Below are 17,753 nucleotides of genomic sequence, written 5' to 3'. Positions count from 1 at the left end.
TCATTGAACCCCACAGCCGACGTTTTTTTCTATTGGTTTTTTCTCTTCTTTGCTCATGGCACTTAGCGAGCAATATCTTTGCTCTAAGTATTCCATGACATCAGATAGCAATTGTATCTGCCTGGTTTTTCTTATCTGACTCTCGAATAATTGCAGAGCGTCTCTATCAAATTTCCGAAGTATAAGTTGAGCAAATATTATGTCAACTTCATCGGATAAATTTGTTTTAATTTTAATTAAGTGTATTGACTCATTAATTATGTCAATCACTCCTTTTTACACTCTTTGCGGACTCATTGTTGATCATCGGTAAATCAACGATCCGATTTAACTGTTCGGAAAACACCCTCCGATTATTTTCATACCGCTTGATTAACAGTTCCCAAGCGGCACTATAATTGTCAGCTGAACCTGACAATAGATGAGCTACCATGCTCCTTGCTTCGCCCTTTAACGCGGATTTCAAATAATTGAACTTAAGAGCAAGACTTAAATCTTCTCTTTTTTTCAATTAACTCCGTAAATAATTCTACAAACAGGTCCCACTCACTAGGTTCTCCAGAAAATGTGGGTACCTGAATCTTTGGCAACACCGGTAGTTCGCCTCTCACGGTAACATTCTCAACTTTCAAATTTTTCTGATCGTTTATTTTTTCTTCTAATGCTACCAAGGTATTCTGAAGGTCGAACTCTAATTCTTCTATGACCTCTTTAAACGTATCGTTAACTATAAACTCAACTGAATAAGCTTGGCACATCTGTACCTTCCTGAACAAGAATTTTATTTTTTTAACATACATTTCACCTGTTCTATTGTCTATCGTACGTAAGTCTTTGCTCACCATGTCCAAATATTCCTGCAGCTGACGAACCTTTTCTTGCAACTTCTCCTGGCTAACCTTAGCATTCTCATTACTGGAGGTCGCGTTTCCCCGCGACTCTCCGCTGCTGTCATCAAACTCCTCTAACATCGTTGCATCTGCTTCAATGTTTTCTGAATCAACAGTGCCCTGCCTGATTGATTCTCCTTTGGCTATTAATCTATTAATCATATTTAAGCCTTCCTCATATTTTCCATCTGTAAAATAGATATGTTCGGTTGCTCCACTCTCTAGCATTTGGTTATTGTAACTAATCCATTGCTTCTGTATGTCTCTTAATTCATTAAGAACTTTGCTAGTGAACTTACTAGCGTCTATTTCTTCTATCTTCTTTACCCTTTTATGCAACTCGTGCTGCTTCGCTAACAATTTTTCGATTTTGGTAGGGAACATTTTTGTCTTAGAGGATATCGATTTAATTTATAATGATAATATTAAAATATGTAGGTTGATGTAAGTACTTATGACTATTTTAATTTATATCTTATCTGATGATCCTGTTCGCTGCTGCTTGTCCGCCAATGCACTATGGGCGATTAGTTGATTTTGGCGGCATAAAGTCCACACATAGAGCTAGGCGCTTAATTTTTTTTTAAGTGTTACTAATATTTTAGTTTAATTTCGGATTTTTTTTTTAGTCAATTTGACCACGCCTTTATTTTCCGCCCCTTTATAACCCCGGCACCTGTACAAAAATTTAAATTTTTATTATAAAACAAAGCATAAAAATAGAAAAAATAATATTTTACCATGTTTTAACAATATTCCAAACTCAAAAAATCAAAAAGTTAATAATCTTCTTCATCCAAAACAAAAGAATTCTCATGTTTGTCATCGCTTTCGTTGTCTGATTCGGTGTCTTCATCATTTCCAAAATTGTATGAACTCAGCTCTGATGTTGGACACTCTAAAAGGTTTATAACTTCTATTGGAAGCGGTTTCTTTTTCAAATTTTGCAGCCTCTTATTTATATAGTAGCTTGATATTAATGGATCAGATGAGTCCATGGCTCTATTAAAAACGTCAGCCATATTACTTAATCTAGAATTTTTTCTGGCATGAGAACGTCGGTCCATTTTATAATGTTTGTTACGAGCTTCTGATGCATTTTCACCCAAACATCCAACTGGAACTATACACAAATTTATAATGTCTGCTCCGTGAACTAATATTTTATGTACAGTTGGAGACATTGGGTACCACGGATATGTTTTCATATATAGATTAAAAGTGTATTTACAAAATTGTCGGTACTTTTTTGGGCTGATCGAGAATTCACACGATATTGCTATTAATATATAGTAAAAATTATTCAAAATGACCTCATCAAACAATGTTATGGATGCAAACAGTTTTGTATTTCCAAAGATTCGTCTCGCCGTGTTACCATCATTGCTGTTACCACTTCCGTTCTGTTTTGGGATGCTAATATGCAAACCCATTACCTTCCATACTGTTTGCTGAATTTCCTTCTTTCTTATCATCATTTTATTTTTATCATCGCCTTTGATATGCCAGGTCTTTATATCCATACGGTACGATATATTCAAGACGAATTCCATAAATCGAATCCATGCATGTAATGGACTTACGCCGTATTTTAAAGAGCCAGGCTGAGGTTGAAAGGTTTCAGAATTAAAATCTGTGATTTCGATAAGTTTTTTGGGATTTACGGCACAGATTGGGCAACATTGATTGGATTTTGTACCAGTTATGACGTTTAATACCTTTCCATCAATTAATGACATATATGTTTTAAAATCCACAGAAATATTTTTAGGTTGCCATTTGAACTTTTCCAATTTCGCTACTTGCATATCTAAATTTTCTTTTTCGCATAAGATTTTTGTGGAGCTCTCTTTCGCGTATTCAATTTTTAAAGGCCTGCAAAACCTTATTGACTGTGGGCTTCTATTTAACCATATTACGCGATTTAAAGAATCAATTAGACGTATTGGTATGACAGTGGATACGAACAACGATTGATCTAAGAAATCAGGTTGATCTGAATCAAATTTTTGTTTATATGAACTTTGACCCGTCGATCCATCAAACCCATAGCTAATAATAAGGGTGCAGTCCGTTACATTTTCCATTTTCTCTAAAACATCATTTTGTAAGGTCAATATTCGTTCAGCTGTGTGGTTTAGCAAATCCTGCAGAGAAACCTTTGCCACAGTTTCGGAAATACTAATTCCTGACGGTCTGCATTGCAATTTTGTAGATCTTATTAAGTCGTACCCGGGACATATATTGCAGCCGTGCGCCTTGTTGAGTTGTGTAAAACTGATATATTGCTGCTTTGTTAAATTATTCTCCAATAAAAAAGCTAATGCTTCAATATTAGAAATGCGATCTGGTCCCGCTTGATTTGTTATTTCGGGATTTACAACATTTTCCTCAGTCATTACATTTCGCAATACGCCAACCAATTTATTTTCATTACTTTTACGGGCAGACGCAGAGGCGGCATGCAAAAGTAATGCAGTAGAGCAGTCATTTTGAACGGCAACTTCTGATGCCATTTGCCTTCGTAGTCTAGGCCCGGCCTTGGCATACCCTACTTTTGGACGACCCATCTTCGATGGTGATGGCTTAGCAGTATCCTCCACTTCAATTTTTATTTCCATACATTTTGCAAACCATTCTGTATGAATTGACTTGAATCGCTCAAGATTTCGATTGTATTTGCGCAAGTATCGTTTTATATAATATTCAAAATTAGTCACTTTTGCCTTAATTTGCTGTATGTTTGATTTGTTCAAATTATCTTCATTTATTTCTTCCATTATGTACGCTACGACAGCATCAGCATTGCGATTGTTGTTGTTCCAAATATCAACAAGCGTGTTGTTGTTGAACGTAAAGGAAACTTCAAGTGCAATTTTTTTTAAAAGGAACAAAAATGAGCAAAAAAAATGATTACTACAATAAACTAGACACATCCGTTAGTAACTTGCCATTTTTAGTTGCATGTTTTGATATGCAATTTTCAAGAAATACTCCACGGAACACAATTAAAATTGTTAGATTTTCGCTAAAAATACAATCAACAATAACACTGGACATTAAAAACACCACGAACATTTATACACATTTAGCGTAAATAAAAGATTCTAAATACCTTGAGCTTTGCTATCCATATTAAACTTATTTATTTAAACGAAACCAACAATAATTTAAGCACTTTCAACAGCATGAAATTTTTCGCGCCAATTTATATAATTGCGAGCTTCAACAGATCAGGTGGTTTGAAGGGCTGCCACAAAAAGAGAGTTGCCACCCCATAAAAAAAAAATTGTTTTTCAGCTAACTGAAGTGTTTACTATTAATAAAAAATAACATTTTTCTTAATATTTCACCATAAATTTTATGACTTTATGCCGCCCATTATGAAAAATCGCCCAAAGTGCAATGGGTAGAGATCGCCGTTTTTTTTTTTTACTGTTTCGTCGCTCAGCTGCTGTTGTCCAGGGCCTTTGGGCTCAGGCGGTACCGGTGCCGGATTTCGCACCAGATTTTCTTATACTGGCACTTTTCCAGCCTCTTCTTTGCAACTATCTATCTTGTTGCTCTGCTGCTGTTGGTAGTTGCCGACTTGCAACTACATACACTGCCAGCCACTTTTTTTTTTTTTTCGATATTAGGGCTTCGAATACGCCACACACGAACTTTATATTGTTCTTTTTTTTTTACCGCCGCCGAAATTATTGCAGTTGCTCGACTTGCCAAACTGCCTTTATATACTCGGTCGCACGCACTTTTTATTTATTAAGCAATATTTTGCTTTAATTTTATACTCTGTCTCTTACCACTGGTGGGGAAAACAAGAGTTATTTATTTTGCTACCTTTAGCTGGTCTAAGCATTTACACTTGCATTAGATCTCAAACTCTTAAGGAGCTGATTGAACCTCTGAGTCTCTTACCACTGGTGGGGGAAAACTACAGAGTTCTTTCTTATTTTGCTACCTTTAGCTGGTCTTAGCATTTACACTTGCATAAGATCTCAAACTCTTAAGGAGCTGATTCATTCTCTGAGTCTCTTACCACTGGTGGGGGAAAACTACAGAGTTCCTTTTTCTCGAAGGACCAAAATGAATAGGGATTCCGGAGGAGAAGAATAACCCAATCTTCATTCGTTGAATTCAAAATATGAACTGATTTTATTAACAAAAGTATGGAGTTTATATAGGGAATCTTAGGCTCTAGGAGGTAACAATTGTTCTTAAAATATCTTATTCTAATGAGACTCAAACCCAAGATTTCGGGGGTTGAAAATTATTATTATTTTTGGGCACGGCTTCGGCCACTTGACATCCTGCCGTTGTGATATTTTGGGTTAGTTTAAATTTACAAGTGTTTTTCTACAATGTGTGTGGCTGATTGTAATTGTAGTCATATGCTAGATTACTTGTTTGTGACAAAAGTACAGTTGTATTATGTTTTCTTTAGTGCATCTGATTTGGTGAAGCCGCTTCAGATGAACACGATTTTTATTCTTAAACATTTTCTTTTTATACCATGCACTCATAGAGTGAAATGGTATATCAAAGTCGCCAAACTGTATCTAACAGGCTAATGAAAGCTTTTATATACTTTCCCATAAAGTACTTATATATTTTCTTGATCAGTATTAACAGCCGAGTCTTTAGCCATGTCCGTTTGTCTAGACTATTAAAGATAGAGACTATTAAAGATAGAGCCACCAAATTTGGTATGTAGATTCGTGTAGTATGTAAAGTGATCGAGTTTATTCAAAATTTTTGCCACGCCCCTCTTTCGCCCCCAAAGTTAAAAAAAAACGTTTATCTAAAAGACTATTCTAGCTAGAGACTCCATATTTGGTATGTATGTATATTTGCTTAATAGTTTGAATAATTATCTCTCGTAATTTCACCCTATGCCATCCAATTGGCACACTTAGCAACATAGCAAAATCCAAATCGGACAAAAAAGAGCCAAGTTATGCATATAAACATTTTTCCATAAGGCCGGAGTTGGCCGTTGGTTGGTGAGGGGGCTAGGGTGCGCAAATGCTTGAGTGAGCAAGATACTGAGTTATGCTTGTAAAAAGCATTTGAACAGAATGTTTATAAATATATAAATGCATTTGTTGTTATAAGTTTAAAATATATTTTTTACTTAATAAATGGTATACCGAAGTCGGCGAGACGGCTTACTTACTTAATTTTTCGTATAAACTAACCACCACATCTTTTAATTTTATTTTTAGGTAATTTTAAGTCCATTGCCCATGAGAGACAATTCAACGTATATTAATGCGTCCTTCGTTGAGGGATATGACAATACCGAAACATTCATAATCGCACAAGATCCCCTGGATACTACAATTAACGATTTTTGGAGAATGGTCTCAGAACAGAGTATCTCCACACTGGTGATGATATCAGAGGTAAGTACAGTCAGAGACGCACAGTCAGTTATCGCATGAACAGGCGAAACAAAGACTTTGGGGAACCAAAGCCAAATATTTAAAAGATTACGTGTAATTAACTGGACGTCGACGCGTACACTACATGGTAAATTTTGTGCGAGCCCAAGCATAATAAACATAATCATCAAAATTAGGAAACCTATATCGTCTGGAAGGCTGAAAGCTGCGAGGAAAAAAAAAAAAAAAAAAGTAGCAACGCTCTCTCTCGCTTGAAAAAATTGATTGATCGGAAGTTTTTAGTATGCACACTTATTTTCCGGAGTGTTAATATTAATTCTAAAACTAAAACGAGCACTCTAATTATTCAAAAATAGAACTTCTCATCAGATTAAGATTGGGCGACCATCCATTAAGTATAAGTATATATACTCATAAAAACCGAATTGCTGAAAGAAGCCAGAGACATCAAATCTGGTATGAATAATTTCTTAGTAAGCACGTATACATTAAAAATTAATTGCCCCTCCGCCTCTGCAATCTGATTTTATTAAAGACTATAATAGATAGAGACAACAAATTTGGTTTGAGTAATCCTTTAAATTGAACAAAACCTACTCTCTGAAAGACTATAATAGGATTTTTTTTAATCGCGCAGACATTATTTGTTGGTTTTTATTGACAACCAACACAACGAGACACAACAAATTTGGAACTTAGATTTGTTCGGTATGCGCACAGATTAAAATTATGAAAAAATTTTGAAATATCAAACCCAAGTTTAGCACACTAATTAGCCCTTTTAATTTCTACAAACATATCAAATTTGATTAAAATCGGAATTCTTTACTTAACTCTTCTAAAATAATCCTCGATCTTGTTTTTGTCTCAGATCCCACTGTTAGTTCTGTATCTTAAACACAGCTCCTTGTGAAGCCTGAAGATCCTTATCACCCTACCATTGAAGTTATTATTTCTTACAATTTCGTTACTAATTCATTTAATAACATCTCAGTTTCTCGTCGTAGATGTTTTCGTAAAACAAATTTTAATCTTCTTAACAACTTTATTTCCTCTTTTGATTTGTTATTTTTATTTGAGTGCTGTGATATAGATTGTGCAGTGAGTTTTTCTACTCTGCTCTTAATTTTCTAATTGATAAATGCGTTCCTTATATAAATGTTTTTAATTTACTAGCATCCACCTTCAGACTTAATGACCAGAATGCTAATAATGATTCAGATATTGCAGATCTGTTTGCTAAGTTCTTTCAGTCGACTTATTCTACTACTGTTTCGGATCCCACATCCTATCCTTTCTCAATCTCACATTTAAATTAAATGTTTTTTCCTAGTATTACTGAAGACGGCTCTATCTCTAGCTTATCATTTCTGAAGTCTTCCTTCGTACCTGGGCCTGATAATATACCTAGTTGCATCCTTAAAATGTGTTCGATTTCCCTATCTAGCCCTTTATCTCGGTTATTCTTTATATCGAGTGAGACTTGTAGCTTTCCTGATGTTTGGAAGGAGTCTTTTATAATTCCGATTTTTTAAAAGTTCAACAAATCGGGTATTTCTAACTACCGTGGCATTGCCAAACTTTTAGCAATACCTAAGCTGTATGAAAAAATTATTACGTCTTCCCTTCAACACCTATCCAGATCCACTTTTTCTCCTTGTCAGCATGGCTTCATGAAAGGTCGTTCGTCGCTTTCCAACCTTTTGGAATTGACTACCCTTGTAAATCACGGCTTTCGGAAAAAGTGTAAAACTGATGTTATTTATACCGACATTAGCAAGGCTTTCGATACGCTTCTTACGAAACTTAACATTATGGGCTTCTCCCCGAAACTGCTGGCTTGATTAAAATCGTATCTTATTGGCAGAACTCAAAAGGTGTGTTTTCGTTCCTAATTTTCTAAAACCGTTCGAGTTACCTCAGGTGTCCCCCAAGGCAGTCATCTGGGCCCACTATTATTTACATTGTTTATAAATGATTTGCCTTTGGCCTTGGCTCAGTCACGCGTGCTTATGTTTGCGGATGACGTCAAGATTTGTTATTCCTACTTGCAATCAGATCTCGATGCGTTCTGTGATTGGTGCCACGTTAATAAAACTTAATCCCTCAAAGTGCTCTTTTATGACATTCAGTCGTTTGTCTCCGTTCCTAGCACAATACTCTATCAAGTCTGTTCTGTTAGATTGTGTACCATCATTCAAAGACTTAGGCGTTATGTTTGACCCAAAACTTTAATTTAATTTTCACATTTCTTCAATTGTCAATAGAGCATGCAGTCTTCTTGGCTTCATAAAACGTTGGGCCAAAGAATTTGATGTAGGGGTCAAGGTTGTATACACTTTGTTAGTTCGCCCTACTCTAGAATATTGCTCGCCAGTGTGGAACCCGCAATATGATGTTTACCAGCGTAGTATTGAATCTTCGCCTACCTTCTTATTCTGATAGACTTCTTCTATTAATCTTTCTTCACTATACAACCGTAGGCTTGTATTTGGCATTCTCTTTCTCCATAAACTAGTCAATGGTAAAGTCATTTCTTCTAATTTACTAGATACGCTATATTTTTGTGTTCTTCACGACGGACCAGAACCTTTTTTGCTATTAACTTTGGTAGATGTCTGACTAACTACTCTTTCCAGGAACCTTTTCGTGTTCTTTGCCAATCTTTTAACAACCTTTCTCACCTTATCTCTCCTAATCTTTCTGTCACTTCTCTTCGCGCTTTACTTTTTAATCATAATCAACGAAACCGCTGAACATGTTTGTGGAAAAATATTTAATAGTTTTTAAGGTGTGGGTGTTTCCCTTAAAGGCCTTTTTTTGGAAGATCCTGGCGGTGATAATTTCCCAGGTCGAACAGGTCAATTGAAACCATAAAAAAAACAAATTTAATTAGTTTTGTGTATTTCATTTTATGGTAAAAATGAACTTTTTGGTCGCTAAAAATTTCACTAAAAAGTTCATTTTGGCGAAAAAAAATTTTGTGGGTGAAAAGTCGATCGTTCAAGCACCGAAATAAGTATATCATTACGAACATTTGAAAAAAAATTTGAAGAAAATCGGTTCAGTAGTTTTCTGCCAATCCATATCACCGCAAAGTCATTTAAAAAAATATATATATTTCGAGATATTCGCATTTAAAGTTTCAAGTTCAGGTTCTGGGCCGCGACGAGGGGCGCGGTTAGGATGGCTGTAATTTTTTTCTACTGCTCCAATCTCTATGAAAATTTGGAAAAAGGTTCTCAAGGAGTTGTTCTTTAAGATAAAGCAATAAAAAATAATTCTCGATTTTTTTTTTTTTTTTTTAACGTTTAATATATATTTGTTGAATGCACTCTTAAATTAGAGCCTAACAACAAGTTTGAGATATTTTTCTTTATCTAGTACTTCAGATAAATCCTGGGGATATTGCAGGCGGCCCTAATCACTTATTATTGGGTTGGTCTGTCATTTCTTTTAAGACGAGTTCTATTATTAGCTCGCGTAGGGGAACTTGCAAGAACATTAGGGTGTGCATCCAGTTTCGCAGAATACTTCAGTTGTTGACTACCTATTTCAGATTTTTTTAGCGGACGTTGACGATACTATGCGCAGTACATTCAAGTGGACCCCACAACACCAGGACCAAGCCTGTTACGCGCGAGCCCAAGCAGATAACTGGCCACCTCCCACCCGACCGACCGAGGGGTGCAGCCGTATATCGCACGGCACGAATCGCGTGGCCAAATACACAATAGAAAAAACAGACAAACAAATAATACTATAGCTATCTATTAACTAAATGGGATAGGATAGATGTTTTAAGCATATTAATAGAAAACTCTGAGCCGATTACAGGGAATAGAAGGTTGTAATCAGAGCAGAGGACCCTAAAAGGTTTATGCATGGCATAGTTAGAAGAACAACGACTAAGGGATAAAGGTATCAAAGGATGTCTACTCCGTCTACATGGTACCGACAGATTAACCTGAGCCAATAACTCGGGCGAGTCAATATCACCAATTAGGAGCTTGTGCATAAAAATGACACCAAGCATAATTCTACGGTTAGTTAGGGACGGAAGGTTAATCAAGAGAAGTCTACTAGAATACGAAGGCAAATTGACATTGCGATCCCAGCTTAAGCCACGAAGAGCAAATAGCAAGAACTGCTTTTGAACGGATTCAAGTCTAATCTGGTGCGACTCATATTGAGGTGACCAAATGCAAGATCCATACTCTAAAATAGGACGGACAAGCGAAGTAAAAAGAACTTTAGTTGTATAGGGGTCATCAAATTCTTTTGACCATCTTTTAATGAAACCCAGGACACTCATGGCCTTTGCGACCGTGGTGGAAATATGGGTGTTCAAATTTAACTTATGGTCCATAAGTACGCCCAAATCATTCATATTATTTAGACGTTCTAAAGGACTATTGTGACCAGTTGAGGTGAGTTACGAAAAAAAGTCATTACCTTACATTTGGTAGTGTCAAGATTTAATAGATTAAACTGGCACCAGGATTGAAAGTTTTTAAGATCAGCTTGTAGCCGACTAAATGAATCTGTATCATTATAAGTAAGACAAAGCTTGACATCGTCAGCATACATAAGCACGCGCGAATGATCAATGACTGATGGAAGATCGTTAATGAATAGTGTCAAAAGCAGAGGGCCAAGATGACTACCTTGAGGTACACCAGAAGTCACAGGAATGTAATTGGAAAAAGAAGACTTAAAAAGTACCTTCTGTTTTCTATTTGTTAAATATTCTCGAACCAAAGAGAGGAAAAGATGTGCAAATCCAATGTCGTTCAGTTTAGAAAGTAATAGAGTATGATAAACAGAATCAAAGCCTTTGTTGAAGTCCGTGTATATTACATCAGTTTGTTTAGCATTTTTGAACTCCTTGATAATTATAGAGGTAAATTCTAAATTAAGGGTAGTAGACCTACGTTTCACAAACCCATGTTGGGATGGCGAAATAATAGAGCTGCAAAAATGTTGCAATTGAGAAGTTATAATTTTCTCAAAAGCTTTCGGAATAGCGGACAATTTTGAGATACCCCCTGTAGTTAGAGGCTTCGGACTTTTTGCCATTTTTATGCGACTCTTTCCAAATAGATGGAAAAGAGGAAGATTCCACAGACAAAAGAAACAATTTTAAAATGGGTTTACATAATGCGTTTGCACAGAACCTGAGTACACATCCAGGAAGACCATCCGGCCCGGAGAATAAACAGGTTTAACTAGTTTAAGTTCGCTAAGAAGAGAACTTTCATCAATCACTGGTTGTTTGGTTGTTTTGAAAAAACTCGCAAACATATCGGCAATTGCCTGATCAGTGCTCGTTTTTTTATTTTGAAAAGACAAAAAAGATGGGTGCTCAGAGGTCTTACGTTTAGAATTAACAAAATTATAAAATTGTTTAGGGTCAGAAGAAAACTGAAGCTTACACTGCTGAAGATAATTCTTACAGCATTGTGTATTAAGCATCATGAATTTTGAACGAGCGACTGTATACGGAGCATAATCTGATGAACGACGTGTTTTTTGAAACTTCTTATAATATCGTGTCTTCACATTTTTCAAATTGGATAACTCACGAGAGAACCAGGGAGGTTTGTTGAGCCGCTCCAGCTTACCAAGAGGCACACAAATATCAAAGAGTGAATTCAGAGTATCATAAAAAAAACGAACAGCTGAGTTCATATCTCTACAATTGTACAAATAAGACCAATCGGTAGTAGTAATGTTTTCATTAAGGCTGGCAAAGTCCGTCTTGAGAAAGCACCTAGTTAGAGGTAACTCATTTGAACCAAGTAATGGTGAAAGCAAGGGCAGATCAATTTTTAAATTTAATGTAGGATGAAATTTGTCTTCGGGAAGAACAAATGGTTCAATCCTAGAAACATCACAATAAGAAGAATCCAATACAAAAATAAGATCTAACGATTTTCCATTAGAATTCAAGACAGGATTGACTTGGGATAAAGACAAGCCTAAAAGGCCATCAATAAAGTCATGTCAACTTGTTTACTGGGCCCTCGATACTTTTAGAACTATCGGCAATTTCCATTGGAATGGGTAATTGCCCGGACACATCGGACACCACAATAGGCATCGTTTTGAAGAGATCATTCCCAGGTGATACCGGTAATTCCTTACTAATCGCATTCACAACCGGGCTCTTAAGGGGGGCTTCTACCTTGTTGGGCCGAAAAGGCGCTTTTTAGTAAGAATTTTTTTTTGAGAAAAGTATAATAGATCAAGGAATGAAATTTTCCACAGTTGTTGGGAAAACTTTATTCTATGTATAAAAATACAGGGGGGGAATTTTCCAATGGCATCCCTATTTCGTCCTTATGGAAGTCCTACCGTTCGCAAATGAAGTCTGAATTTCAAAATGAAAAATTTTTTTAATCGACACTTTTCCGCAGCGCTGGTGGTAGAATTGGGAAAAAAGGATGAAAAATTTAAAAGTTATGAGCTTTTTTTAGAAAAAAATTTAAAATTTGCCTATTTTTCGTTACTAATTAATTTTTAAAATTAACAATTTTTAATATTTTTCGCCAATTCTAACTCCAACCGATGAACAATATCCTAAAGAACATGTGTAACAAATTTCATAGCGATTGGTTAATTTTTGCGCCCTGTAGGACTTCCATGAGCTCTAAAAATTTAGTTTTGGGAAAAATGCCTTTGAAAATTAGGAACGAGCCCAGCACGCTTGACAACGCTCCACTTAACGGCCGATAACTTTCGTAATTTTATAGATTTCAACTTGATTTTTACACAGTATTCTTGAAACACATACCTATCCGAAAATGCAAAAAAAAAAAAATCGAATTTTTTTATAACACAAGGTAGAAACCCCCTTAAACGATATCAATTGCTGTATATTAGGAGTGGACGGTGCATGAGACCGGTCGGGAACGATAAGAGATGCTGGCGGATCAACAGATACAGAAACACCCCAGGGACTGGTCCTTTTACGTTTCGGAGAATCATTCATAAGCGATAAACTTCTGAACTGAGTCGCCACCGCAGTAAACTCCGCTTGGAGTTTATTAAAACCTGCCCTTAAAGTGTCAAAACTATCTCTAGTCCGCCTCATGAAACAGCGCGGCAAGCATCACATCCATATTTTAAGCCACCACCTTTAGCAATAGACTCCTTGATTCTGCTTGTGTAACCTGCACACTTAACGTGAACCGCATTATCACACAACCAACAAAGAATATAATCATGGGAGTCAACCGCATTAGTGGCAACTACGCAATTATTTTTTGAGCAGACAGCCATTTTATCAAAAACGTTTAATTTAATTAAAAAAGGAAATACAAAAAAATAAAAATAAAATACAAATTATAAAGGTAAAAAATTCTGTGTATAAGAATATACTGACCAGTTCTGACACAAGGGTTAATGTGCAGAGTAAGCCTTCACAACTAAAGAATTAAAAGAGCAAGTATGCACACAAACAAAAAACACGTAACACAGAGTCGCGGGTAGGCAAAAGACGAGATCGCAAATCAAAAAAGAATAGGAAAGAGCGGGAGAGCGCGTCAAATTGAACACATGCAACAATTTGTACGCAAGAGCGCGAGAGTTAGTTACAACGGTAAAGACAAAAAGGCAAAAGAAATAAGCAAAACAACAACACCGCTAATGCAAGTTTTGTAGAAAGTTTTGATTTATGTATATTTAAACAAAATCACAAAAGCGACTACAAGAATTCGCGAAATGAAAATAAAATTCGAATGCTGAACTTATTATTAAACCGATTAAAAGTTATAGAAAAGTATTTAATCGCGAGAAAAAAATAAAATTTGATAAGCGCAAAAAAATCACGTCCGTTTTCTGCAACGAGTGAAAACTATCTATTTTACGAATGGTATATTTAGATCATTTTGAATGTTGTCGTTCCGTATGTACGACGGAGACCCCATGACTGATCTTAAAATCTTCGACTGCGCCCTTTGTATAATGTCGACATTGCTGGTACTTGCATTTCCCCATAGTACGGCACCGTAAGTCCAGATGGGTTTCGGTACGGAGTTGTATAGGAGGACTTTATACTCCAGACGTAGACTGGACCGAGCATTGATGATCCAATGTAAGCTACTCGCTTTCAGTTTAAACCGTGACTTTTTTGCTTCGATGTGCTTGCGCCAAGTTAATCTTCTGTCTAGGTGGATGCCAAGGTAGGTGATATCCACGGCTTGAGGAATTGGTACGTTGTTTATCTTTGGAGCTGGACAGTTTCTTCTGTTAAGCGTAAATAAATGTGCGACATGTTTGCATTTCTGCTCGTTGACCCGGATACGCCAGGTTGCTAGCCATTCCTCTACCACCTTGAGGTGTCTGCTGAGGATTGCCGTGTCATCGGCAAAAGTGGACGGTTTAAGTTATAAACTCGTTAGTAAGTCTGCAGTGTACAGCAGGTAGAGCAATGGGCCGAGTACACTGCCTTGCGGTACACCAGCTTTGATTTCAAAATCAGCCGATACGGAGCCATTACTTCTTACAGCGAATTTCCTATTGTAAAGGTAAGATTTCATGAGTGGGTGTACTGTGGGAGTTTTGCCGGATTGAGAACATCAGACCCTCCAGCCAAACTCTATCGAAAGCCTGGGCAACGTCGAGAAATACAGCCGCACAGTATTCTTTTAGTTCGAATGCTGTTCGTATCTCGTTCAATTGTTCCATGTATTTCGCGGAAGCCGAACTGGTGTGAAGGGATTGTGTTCTCCGAAGCCAGAAATGAATTTAGTCGGATCTGCAGGGCCTTTTCAAAAAGCTTCGAAAGACATGACAGCAAACTAATTGGCCTATAGGATGATGGCTGGGTTTTGTCCTTTCCCACTTTGGGAATCATGATGATAGTGGACCTTTTCCATGTTCTTGGGAAGTAGCCAATTTTTATTATAGCGTTGAACAGTTTGAAGATATATTAAGGCGATGATAGGGAGTTCTGGGATAATTTTCGTGTAATTAGGTCATGGCCAGGGGCTCTTTTCGGCTTTGGTTTTTAATAACTGAAGTTTCGAGTACTTACTATCCGTTAATGTGCTCGAAGGGGTAGTACAAATGAGTTTGATGTTGGATTTGGCTGGAAAACCATTTTAAGATGTGTGGCAAATACGGATGCCCTCTCTTCGTCACTGCGGGCCCATCCGGTTGGACCCCTTATCGGTGAAACTGTCTCTGCAGGAGCGCTTAAAGTTGGATGGGCTTTCCACACAGGATGTTTAGTGCTGGTTGGACTGAGCTTTTCTATGTATGTCCTTTGAGCCCAGGTTTCATCTTGTCTTAACGCCTTGAAGAGGTTGCGATTAGCATGCCTTAGGCGAAGTTTCGCTGCTGGTGAGCGAGTAATCTGCCATTCTCTTCTTAGACGTCGTTTTTCCGTTACTAATTGTTCTATCCGCCGGTTCGTAGGCCTGTCAACAGGTTTCGTGTAAGTAGGGGCAGGTGGAGTAGACACTCTTGGTGCAGCTCCCATCATCGTCTCAAGTGCAGAGACGCACATATCAATGTCCTCTGCAGCATCCAGTTTCGGCGAACAGTCAATGTTTTGTTTTTTTTTTGTTTGTAAGCCTATATGGGGGATCAAGTACTTGAGGTCTTGTTAAGAGTGTAAATAGCACTGGAGAGTGATCGGAAGATAAATCTAGCAGTGTATCCGCAGTGATCCGATTACGCGGAGCTTTTCCGTCTGGATGGTTTGTTGCGTAGAAGGTATATTTTGATATATGAAAATTATTTTTTGATGTTAAATGTGTTTCCGATATCAGCAAAACGTCGATTTCACTTGAGTCATGTTTTGATTCAGTGAGATCAATAGTGCCTCTAAGCCACTTGGAGTTTGCTGGCCAAGTTCTGGTGCGCTAGGTTGCGGATTCTGTAGTTGGTGGAGTGACGGGATCTCTTTCGCGGGCTCCGTCTGTCCAGTTCGGAGCACACTATCGAAGGAAACACTAGGACTGTTTGTAGACGGCATAATCTCTTCGCCTTGGCGAAGAGTACCTCCGGTGTAGTTTTGGAGGCGTTGAAGGTGATTTTTGGTCCAGCGGGGGGTTTGCGCCCGTTTAGGTGTGATTTAAGATCTTTGAAGACAGGACATCCTCTGTAGTTGGCCGTGTGGTTCCCTCCACAGTTACTGCATAGCCTTAGTGCGACGTTGTTTCTGTCCTTGGTGCAAATGCCTTTATGATGTTCGCCGCAGCCAACACACACTGACCTAAGATTGCAATTGTTAGAGGTGTGGTTGTATTCCTGGCAGTTTTTACACTGCGGTGGTTGGTATATCTTATGGGGCCCCTCTACGGTGATTCTTCTGTGCTGAAGGTTGTAGATTGGGTGCACTTCATTTGGCTTCGACCGCTTTGCAACTGGTTGGAGCTCTATTTTAAAGCGCGGCTGTGCGACTTTGTTCCTGTTGATGATGTTGAACACAGACTTAACCGCAAAGTTTTTTTCGGCCAATGCGTCTGCCATTTCTTGAGTTGGGACCGGTGGCTCAATCCCCTTTAACACAACCTGGTGGGTATAGAAGTTGATGTTAGCATTATGGAGGTACTTTTCGATGATGCGGAAATTGTCCTTAGTTTGGGTTTGACATTTAATTTCTTTAATGTTACCCCTATTGAGAGGGGTTACAACAAAGTTATTTGCCCCTACTGTTTCTACTAGCTTCGAAATCAGGGCGCTGCAGTTGGCTCTACGGATGTATAAAGGGGGTGGTCTAGCCGATTTGACTTTATCTACAATTTTAAAACGATTCCCGCTAAGGGGTGCTACTTGTTCATTTGGTTTGGTTATTTTCGCCGTATTGCCACTTTTTTTCTTTTGCGGGCTTAGCTTCCGCTTAGTTATTTTAATATATCTATCCATTCCAGTTTGGACAGAAGTCGTTGGGTTTACTATTGTGGCTGACTCAGGGCGACTTGTCGTTGACGGCTTGAGGCAGGTCAATACTTCGGCAGACGTTGCAGTAGTTGCTGTCAACGAGCTGACGGTGCTGGTCGGTGCAATCGGTGACCCAGCTATGGTTATTGATGGAGAAGCACACTGCTCTCTCCACGGTAAGTTGCTTTTGATTGCTGAGTGGCTGGCACTTTCGGTGTTATTGCTTACGTTAGCATTGCGTGGGGTCGGCGACACCACCGAAAAGTACGCGTTGTTGCGTTGGACCGAGAGTCGACGCTCACGTTGTTGTTGTACAATTAGTTATTGTAGCTGTTGCTGTTGGGGATCGAGAGAGCTTGGGCCCGAATTGGTGGACATGGCTTTTGTAAAAATTACGCACTTTGTTGTTGCAACTTAGTATTTATTGCTCTTAGAACAAACTAATAGCAATATAATTGTAAATAGGCGCCTCTGAGGCAACTGAGAGCCCTACACAATTTTTGCACTTTTTTATTTTTACACTAAATTTCGCGGAGTGCATTAAAAAACATGTCCGCACACGGCG

At 37.8% G+C, this 17,753-nt stretch overlaps 1 protein-coding gene across 1 annotated transcript in view; it reads left to right on the top strand.

Annotated features, from left to right (window-relative positions):
• Ptp69D (Protein tyrosine phosphatase 69D) overlaps nucleotides 1-17,753 on the top strand; it is a 187,852-nt gene that overhangs the window by 115,509 nt on the left and 54,590 nt on the right. Inside the window, 1 exon segment of the mRNA XM_068283924.1 lies at nucleotides 6,116-6,295. Within this exon segment, the coding sequence (XP_068140025.1) occupies nucleotides 6,116-6,295 (180 nt within the window).

The sequence above is a fragment of the Drosophila tropicalis genome, unplaced genomic scaffold (genome assembly GCF_018151085.1).
Source record: "Drosophila tropicalis isolate 14030-0801.00 unplaced genomic scaffold, ASM1815108v1 contig_23, whole genome shotgun sequence".
NCBI lineage: Eukaryota > Metazoa > Arthropoda > Insecta > Diptera > Drosophilidae > Drosophila > Drosophila tropicalis.
The sequence above is the reverse complement of the archived record's forward strand: the minus strand, read 5'-3'. Positions and strand labels throughout refer to the sequence as shown.